At 39.1% G+C, this 10,310-nt stretch overlaps 1 protein-coding gene across 6 annotated transcripts in view; it reads left to right on the top strand.

Annotated features, from left to right (window-relative positions):
• Positions 1 to 10,310, top strand: part of Mpp5 (membrane palmitoylated protein 5) — a 95,523-nt gene that overhangs the window by 63,459 nt on the left and 21,754 nt on the right. For all 6 annotated transcript variants that reach the window (XM_013345906.1, XM_005343251.3, XM_013345889.2 and 3 more), the window contains one exon: positions 7,735 to 7,943. In XM_013345906.1, coding sequence (XP_013201360.1) covers positions 7,735 to 7,943 — 209 coding nt within the window. The remainder of the gene's footprint in view (positions 1 to 7,734; positions 7,944 to 10,310) is intronic.

Below are 10,310 nucleotides of genomic sequence, written 5' to 3' on the forward strand. Positions count from 1 at the left end.
GAGCTCAGGCTGGAAGCTGAAGATCAGCCTGCCTCAGCGGATGGGGAGGGGAATGGGCGTGGCTTGTCCCTTAAAGGGACAGGAAAGCACAACAATATACACATTTGCCATAGCTGAATTATAATTAATATATTGTATTTGTTGATTATTGTATACTTTACCTGTTGATTTATATTTTTCCTGCTTGAGTACCTGTTAGGCAGCCTGTTTAAGCTTTCTATTGGAAACTGTTTTTTGTAAGAAATTTACCTAGTGGCTCAAGGTTTCCCATAAGAATCTTATAACTAGGGCTTTAACCATTGAACATCTAATTAAAAGTTTGTAAGCTATCCTCCTCTTAAGTCTTAAGTCTGCCTTGCAGATAGGAAAATGGAAAAAGGAAGCATTTTAACTAATAATGCTGGCCTCATTAGACACCAACATGTAGAAGAATAGAAAGAGATCCATATCCATCTCCATGTACAAAACTTAAGTTTAAATGAGCGAAAGGCCTCAGCATATAAAAATTATGTTGAACCTTACAGAGAAAAATTTTTGAAGCACACTTTGCCACATCTCAAACACAGCCTCAGTGGCACAAACATTGTGAAAAACCATAAATTATATCTCCTGAATTGAGAAGCTTTTGTATAACAAGGCTATAGAATGGGAAAAGATCCTTACTTATCATAAACCCATTCCAAAAATATATGAAGAACTCAGGAAATTAGTTATTAAAAATTAATTCAATAAAAATATTTGTTACAGACCTAAACTGAAAACTCTCAGACGAACCCAAAAATGACTGAGAGACACCTAAAAAATGTTTAAATATAACATCCTTTAGCCCTCAGAGAAATGCAAACCAAAACTCTGAGCTTTTACCTTATCCTTGTAGAAATGACCCAGATTAAAAATTGCTGCTAACAATTTATGCTTAAGAAAATGTGGGTAAAGAAAAAACTTTATTGCTGGAAGTGTAAACTGACAGTCACCTTTGAATCACACATAGTATTGAAAATCCTGTACAAATCCAGACTCCTCTAGCAGGAAAATCAAAAATCTAGGACTAGCCTGTTCAGCGACTTCACCAGGAACTAGCCAAAGACAAAGTTAGACCGTAATCTTGAAAAACAGGTTTTCCAGCTGTGATTATCACTGTATTGTTTTAGGAACTAGGGGATTACGACCTTGGGAGGGGTCCCGAGGCAGGGAGCTGTCCTCCTGCCACCACCACTGGATTTTTGGGATTTATGACCCTTCTGGACCACTGGGTTGTGGCCCCTTTACTCAAAAATTTTTTCTCCCGGTCACTCGGGGTTGAACTCCTCCCCCCCCCCCAACCAAGGCCATATGTGCGACCTCAGCAAGGACGGCCTCCAGTGAGCCATGGGGGGGCCATGCACCATCCCGAGACCCAAGTGAGAGTCTCCCCAGCATTGTGAGACCCCCATTCTGTCTATTTTTTAAAATTAGGCAAATATCTACCTCAAAACTTAGCAATACCCCTTTTGAGCCTAAATATAAAGTTGTTTAACCATAACGTAAGAACACGTGCTCAGCCATGCCCATAGCAGAACCACTTTATCATAGCCAGAATCTGAAAATAACCCAAATGTATCTCTTTTACCCCTAGGATAAATGAGACATCATTCTTTTTAAATATCCATGAATACCAGAAAATATCTTGGAGTAACTTTAAGCAAGCAAGACAGAAGTTTTGGGTCCCGTCATCTCTGCTTGTGAAGGCGAAAATGTTTTTTATTTTTAACCATTATCACTTGTTAGAGTATAACTCTGGCCCTTGATAAATTTAATTAAGAGGCCTGAGGCCTGAGTCTCAGCAGTCCACCCTGAAGCCACACCTAGCAGCAGGAAAGGACCTCAAGCTGAAACAATACGACTCCCACCCAAGAGCGGGCCTTACAAATGGAAAAACTTGTAGGATAAGAACTTTACATCTTGAAAGATCCCCTACTTTCTTGGGAAAGCAGAAGAAACACAGCAAAAATGACAATTTCACTGAAAGCAGTTTACAGATTCAGTGTAAATGTCCATTAAAAATTATAGCAACATTCCTCACAGAAAATTATAGCAAAACTTTTCACAGAACTCGAAAGAACAACATAGAACTCAAAAGAACAATCCCCAACCTTATACGAAAGAAATAAAAACTTAGGATAGCCTAAACAATTCTAAAAATCCTCTGAATGTATCACAATCTTTGATTTTAAAACTTTTTTTACAGAACCACAGTACTGAAATTAATCTACCTTAGATATAAACTTATACACCTACAAACCAAAGATTTTTGACCAAGAAGCAAGATTTTTAAAATGGAAAAGAAGCATATTTACTGTCCTAAATGAAGCTGCAGCTTTTTTAATCTAGATTCCTGTATAGCAAACCTGCCTGTCAGCTTTCGCTCCATATGGCAGGGGGTTAAAGACATAGGCTCTCTAGCCATAGCAGCCAGCCTGCTTGGCAGGCATTGCTGTGTGGATTGCACCCTAACTTCTCACATCTCGAGGGACTCCCTTTTGAGTCCCCAAGCAAACACATAAATCTCTGTTTTTGACTCTTACTCCTCTCACCCTGATTGATTGATTAATTAAATTCCTGTATGAATTTCTCTTCCCTTGAAAGTCCCATCTTTTTGGATGACAGTGATCCTGCGCCTACCTCATTCTGCAGATCTGTCCGAGTTCTACAGCCACAGAATCTTCTTTTTTCTTCTTGTTGTTGTCCCGGGACCGCGCTTCGTCGTCCGATAGTTGGCCGTGCTCCGAGTCCCTGTGGGCTACTCAGTCTAGGGGTTGTAACCCACCCTGCAGTCAGTTATTCCAGAGTCCCGGGGAGGCACTATCTGGAAGATATGAGCTAGGAGACAAGAAGGAGGCTAAGCTGGGGTTCCTGTCAAAGCCTCCATTTATTAGAGATGGGGTACAGCATATATAGGGTAAGGAGTTGGGGAGTGGGCACAGGGGCCTGGGCTCTTGCCGCGTGATTCACTTTGGTCATGTAGCCAGGAGGTTACCTTCGGTCAGGTCACCTAGGCCAGGAAGTCACGAGTTGACACACCTAGTTCTCTAGATAGTTTGGAATGTGGGGTGGGTTCCGCTAACAGATAGCTCTCCATTAACAGCCAATTTGGGTGTGGGGTAGGCTCTGTCAATAGAACGATTCTTAACACAATTAGGGGTGTGGGGTTCTCTGCAGACTCCCCAGGGTGATGGATCCTGCAATGATTTTAGGAGGAAATTGGCTCCTAACAGATAATTGCCGGGGAGGGGGTAGAATAGCAAAGCAAACATTTAAAAAAAAAAAAACGTATATATTAGGGGCTAGAGAGATGGCTCAGCAGCTTGGAGCACTTACTGTCAGTCCCAAGGATTCAGTTCCCACCACCAAATAGTGTCTCACAGCAGTCTGTAGCTCCAGCTCCAGGGAATCAAATGCTCTTTTCTGGCTTCTGAAAGCATCAGGTACATACATGGTGCATAGACAAATATGTAGGTAAAATATCCATAATATAAAACACATAAAAATAAATACATCTTTTTAGAAAAAGTGGTTAAGAAAACGGATATGAATAATAGTCCCAAATACATCATTTCTTAGGGTATGCTTATGTCAGTGACCTTAAGTCAGTGGTTTTAATTCAGAAGATGGTCCATTATAGCCAACTTAATTCTTTTACTATAGACCCTGAAATTGGGATTGTATTGTGGTAGAATTTTTGGACATATAACTCTTCTAAATTTGTTTAGTATTTTTTTCAGGGGAGAGCAGATGTGTATATATGTGTGTACATACATATGTGTGCTCATGGTGTGTATATATGTGTGTACATATATATGTGTGCTCATGGTGTGTGGAAGAGCAGGTGTGTATATATGTGTGTACATACATGTGTGTGCTCATGGTGTGTGGAAGAGCAGATGTGTATATATGTGTGTACATACATGTGTGCTCATGGTGTGTGGAAGAGCAGATGTGTATATATGTGTGTGCATACATATGTGTGCTCATGGTGTGTGGAAGCCAGAGGTTTACATCCAGGGTCTTCTTCAATTGCTCTTTACCTCATTTTACTGAAGCAGGGTCTCTGACTAAACCTAGAGCTTGCCAAATCACCTAGTCTAGGTAGCCAGTTTGCCCCAGGAGCCTTGTCTTTCCTTCATAGGGCCAATATAAGCAGTGGGTGCTGGGGACCAGAATTCTGGTCCTCATGTTTGTACAGCAAATACTTTATACTATGAGCCATCTTTAGTTATTGTTATAGATACCTTCAATTAAAAGCTATTATTCTAAAATAACAATGAAATTATATTCAGTATGTTACACTTAAGACTGCAGGAATATCAATATAATCAGTGAAATCCCAGTTATTATGGATAAATTAATTGAAAAAAGAAATGCAAATGATCATGTCTTAATATGTTCACCAAAGAATAGAAGATCAGTAATCCTTCATTTAGTATGTTTCAAAGCAGGCACTTGTTGACAGAGGTTTCTGTCCGGTCTGGTCCTGCAGCCATGCAGTTCCAAAGAAACACACATAGGTCTACGTTAATTATAAACTGGATGACCTATTAGCTCAGGCGTCTTAATAACTAACTTTTACATCTTAAATTAACCCATAATTTTTGTCTGTGTTAGCCCCATGGCTTGGTACTTTATATCAGTGAAGCATTCTCATCTTGTTTCCTCTTCGTGTGGGTGCCTACTGCAGACTGAGCCTTTTCTCTTCCCCAGAATTCTCCTTTTCTGGTCACCCCGCCTATACTTCCTGCCTGGCTACTGGCCAATCAGCGTTTTATTAAACCAATACAAGCGACAAATCTTTACAGGGTATAGATTTCCACAGGCACTCAGTCATTGCTTATAGCAATATGAGTTGGTACAGATCTGGGATGCGATGTGTATCTAAGTCAAGTATTTTTACTTCAGTAAGCTTCCCCTAGGGGTTTATTCTAATAATTAGTATTTCAGTTACGAAATTTAACAGTGTCCCTATGTGATTGGATTTGTCCCCCCCCCAAAAAAAAACTGGCAAAGCTACATAGTATGTAGGAATGCCAGTAATTATAGCAAATAGGTGAAAATATAGCTAATTTTTAAAAATATATTATTAGTATGTCATTCTTAAGTAGCTTTAGTGTACAGGAGAGATTTCCCAACAACTTTTTAGTCTTAAAAATAATTTCATAGCCGGGCAGTGGTGGCGCACGCGTTTAATCCCAGCACTTGGGAGGCAGAGGCAGGCGGATCTCTGTGAGTTCGAGGCCAGCCTGGTCTACAAGAGCTAGTTCCAGGACAGGAACCAAAAAAAGCTACGGAGAAACCCTGTCTCGAAAATCAAAAAAAAAAAAAAAAAATTCATTGTGCCTGGAATTGCAGAGACCCCATAGTTCCCTTCTTGACTGAGGTTGCTTATTAGTTTAAGTCCACAGTGAAGCCTGAGGCTCCTCACTTGTCTCATTTCTCAGACAAACACCCTGAGCCTCTTTTAACAGTTATTAACAGTTTTAATAAGACTCGTTGCACTTTGGGAAGTATCTGTAGTCCCAAAAGATTGTGGGACAGTTACCTTAACTGCTCTGTAGATTTCATACTTTTTCTTAAGTTACTTAAATGTTTTCCTGTATTGCACTAAAGATAAGGTTCTTTTTTAATATGGTCACCTCTTAGAATTTGGTAGATTCATAAAATCCATATTCTGATCTACTCTTGTAAATATAACAATTGTGTGTGCCTAAACTCTGGCTCACAAGTCTTATATAGCTCTGGAACAAGCTTCTAGGTCAGTATAGTTTTTCCCAGTTTTGATTCATTTTAAAATGTTGATAGCCATGTAACTTTCCTTTGTGCTGTGTAGTTAATGAGGGGTTTGTGTGTGTGCTCACTCATACACAAGACAAAACAAGGGCCACTGGGGCTGTTTGGATTTGGGAGGGAAAGATAAGAACTTCAAGAATCAGCTGAAGTACTTTTAAAACCCGTTTCCAATTTAGCTGGGAGGGTACAGGGACTTCCCACCAAGGCTGACAGCCTGAGTTCGGCCCACCTAAAGCAAGGCAAGAATTGATGCCTGCAAGTTGTCCTCTGACCTCCACACACATGCATCACACACACAAATACAAAATTAATGTAAATTTTAAAAATTTAACTGCTATTAAATGGTGGCATACAAGATGAATGAGCGTTGGTAGCTTTAGAACTAACAAGAGTTCAGGCATTTCCCCATGTGACTGTACATAACAGTGCCCACTGTATTGTGTCTTTGCCATACTCATTTGCAAGTTTAGTCTTCATCAAAAATCACAAAAGACTCGTTGTTTTAGAGAAATAAGAATGGAACATATGCCAAAAATTGTGAATAATTTTGAGAGTCAAGACTTTTTAAAGGCTTTTAAAACATTGTCATTTTAATACTCTCCCCACGTGTGTGCGTGGGCGCGCACGCACACGAACACACAACCATGCTGGGGAACAGGGGGAAACTACTAATAGTTCTTAAGCATTTGGGTCTAATCATCAGCTGGAACATGAGTGTGCTGTGTATGCGTACCAAAAGGTATAAAATATGTGCTGTGTATGCATATCAGTAGGCATGGAAAACACACAGAGACCAGAAGTTTCCACATTTTAAAAGACACACATACACACATTTATTAATTTTGTAGACAACAAAAGGAGTTGCTTGTGATGGCTAGCTTGTTTGTTTTGTCAACTTGGTACAAGCTAGTTATCTGAGAAGAGGGAACCTGAGTTGAGAAAATGCCCCCCATAAGACTGGCCTGTGGGGCATCTTCTCAAGTGGGGATCTATGTGGGAGTGGCCCAGCCACTCTGTGCTGAAGGACCTGGAGTGTGTAGGAAAGCAGGCTGAGCAAGGCATAGGGAGCAATCCAGTAAGCAGTGTTCCTCCATGGCGTCTGCCTCAACTCCTCCCTTCAGGTTCCTGTCCTTCTTACATTCCTGCCCTGCCCTCCCTCAGGTACAGATTGTTTCGTGGAAGTGTAACATGAAATAAGCCCTTTCCCCTGCAGGTGGCATTTGATTCTGAAACGTTATCAAAGCAGTGGAAGCCCTAAGGTGTTTGCAATATGAATACACTTCATTCTTCCTACTACATCAGTTTTGCAAATAATAGTGAATAGTGCTCTTAACTACTAAGTCAACTTTCTAGTACCTGTTCCTGAAAATCATCTTGACAGACTCTCAGGCAAATTTATATGTACCAATAACTATTTTCATAGTTATTAGTGCTTATAATAGTTAAAATGGAAGCATCCTAGATGTTGAAATTTAATGATTATTCTAAGTTGTGCTTGAACTATGTAAAATATGATGGACCTACCTATTACTTGTAATGTTCTTCTAAAAATAGTGATTTGGGAAAGCAGTTACACTTACTGTTAAATGAAAAAAGATGCTAAGAGGTAAAATTTTTCTAGATGGTTGAATTGTTGATATTTTTAATTTTAATTCTGTATTCCCTCATTTATTTTTATAGTAAGAATGCATTTTTTCTGATTAAAATGCTTTTTTGAGTAAATGTAAGTTATTATTATTTTATAGCTTTAACAGTTATGTAGTATTAGTAAAATAACAATGATTGACACTTAAAACTATGCAAACTAGTTTTACCCTAAAGACAAAATTTTACTGGTTTAAGAAATTTATCTTAAAATGTATTGAATTTAAGCTAAAACAACTAACTTGGGGACAACTTTCCTTTTCCTGCCAGAAATTGAAGACTTGTTTTCCTCGCTTAAACATATCCAGCACACTTTGGTTGATTCCCAGAGCCAGGAGGATATCTCACTGCTTTTACAGCTCGTACAAAACAGAGATTTTCAGAATGCGTTCAAGATACACAATGCTGTCACAGTGCACATGAGCAAGGCCAGTCCCCCATTTCCTCTTATCTCCAATGTACAAGACCTTGTACAAGAGGTACGTGTCTGAACGTCTTGTTGGCATCCACCGGCTATTTATTAGTCAAAGCAGACTGACAAGGCTGAAGTCATTATTGTCTGAGGTAATTGATAATGGTCACCTGCTAAGAATTGTAATGGGAAATGAGAAAAAACTGCTGCATGCATTATTTTCAGAAAGTATTTATAACCTAGTTAATACTGATCTTATAAAATAAGTATAGAGAGTAACATATTTCAATTTTAATACACTTAGTATGGTTTTCTTTAACCATTATATATTATAAACTCAGATAAAATAATAATCTTTAATAATCAGGAATTATAAATATAACTTTATTGACAATTTGGGGATTTTTTTCTTATGAAAATAGTATGTTGCAGATCATCAATTTTTATTATTTTATGTGTGCATGTTTCACCTGCATGTATGTCTGTGTACCCTATGATTGCACTGCCTATAGAGGCCAGAAGAGTGTGTCTGATCCCCGGGGACTAGAGTTACAAATAGGAGTTACAGGAAGTTGATAGCTGTCGTGTGGATGCTGGCAGTTGAACCCAGGTCCCCTGAAAGGAACCCATGCCCTAATTGCTGACCATCTCTCCATCCCATATTATCCAGTTCTACTGCTCTATAAAAGTTTCTTTTTTTAATATGTTGCTTTTAAAGTCTAGGTTCAGATGCTAGTTGATGGTCGGTGTTTAATATGTCCCCAAGCATCTTTCACATTGGAGGTTTTAAACATTACAAATAAGCTCTGATTTCGGAACATTATACAGTTTGTCATTATTATAGAATTTCAGGTTGTTTTAATCTTACAAAAAATAATTCTGAAAACATCAAATAAATGTATTTAATTGAGTCCACAAAATATAGAAAAGGGGATGGGAATGAGTACTATTTCTGACGTATAGGCTACAGACTATACGTTAAGTTAGGAGATACTTTATATATGAGCATAGTTTCCCTAAGGGAGGTGTTTTCCTGGTTGAAATGCCTAAGATGACAAAACTTTACATGCAGTATAATAGGAAGATCTACTGTTGCCCAGGGCAAAGTGCCATATGGACCTGTTTATAGAAAGGAAGAACTGGCCATCTATCAGAGTTTCAAAGAGCTGTTGGACTCCTATTCTGTGAACTCAACTTTTACTGTTGAAATTAGTTGTATGATATTCTTTTCATTGAGGGAATTGTTGAGCACCAAGTATAGCTTGGTGTTCTAACCCTTGTCTACCATATATGAGGTTCAGTCCACAGCATTGCAGGAAATAAAATTTTTTTTAAATTAAAAATACCATTTCTATTCCATTTACTTAATTTTTTTGTTTGTTTAAGGTAACTTAAATGGTTTTGCTGAAAGTTTTTTAAAAAACATATTGAGGCAGGTATGGTATCTCATAGCTTTAAATCCAGCACTCAAAGGCAGAGGCAAGTGGGTATCTAGACCAGCCTGGTCTACAGAGTGAGTTCCAGAACTGCCAAGGTTACACAGAGAAACCCTGTCTCAAAAAGCAAAACAAAACAAGATTTCTCTGTAGTTTTTAGGAGCCTGTCCTGGAACTCACTCTGTTCGAGCCTGGCCTCAAACTCATAGAGATCCACCTGCCTCTGCCTTCTGAGTGCTGAGATTAAAGATGTGTGCCACCCCCACCTAGCAAGATTAATTTTTTTATGCATGTGACTACTCTATCTCTATGTATTCCTTTATGCCAGAAGAGGGCATCAGATCCCAGTATAGATGGTTGTGAGCCACCATGTGGTTGCTGAGAATTGAACTCAGGACCTGTGGAAGAGTAGTCAGTACTCTTAACCAGTGAGCTATCTTTCCAGCCCCAATTTACACTTTTTCAAAAGAAAAGATTGATAACTTGAATTTCATGGAATAAACTTTTGCTTATCTAAAAACATCTATGAGTAAAATGTAAGCCAACATATCAGGAAACAGAATTAATTTTTCTTTTTCTTTATTTTGAAATACTGGGGTGTGTGTGTACGAGAGAGAGAGAGAGAGAGAGAGAGAGAGAGAGAGAGAGAGAGAGAGAGAGAAACTTCTGTTGTGGTAGCATGAACACAGGATTGTGGGGATTGTGGGGAGACAGTATGGCATATATGGGAACCAGTGGTTTAATGGTGGACCCTAGGCATGAGTAAGATCAGGGCTGGAAAAGAGGCAAGAATCAGGTGATGCTTAATGCTAAGGATCTTCTACTCCATCCTGCAAGTGACTAGGAAAGAGGCAGTGAGGATGACAGTGGTCATTTATAATTAAAAATCAGTTCAAAATAGTTATTTAAGCCAGGCGGTGGTGGCGCATGCCTTTAATCCCAGCACTCGGGAGGCAGAGGCAGGCGGATCTCTGTGAGTTCGGGACCAGCCTGGTCTA

The sequence above is a fragment of the Microtus ochrogaster genome, chromosome 1, assembly GCF_000317375.1.
Source record: "Microtus ochrogaster isolate Prairie Vole_2 chromosome 1, MicOch1.0, whole genome shotgun sequence".
NCBI lineage: Eukaryota > Metazoa > Chordata > Mammalia > Rodentia > Cricetidae > Microtus > Microtus ochrogaster.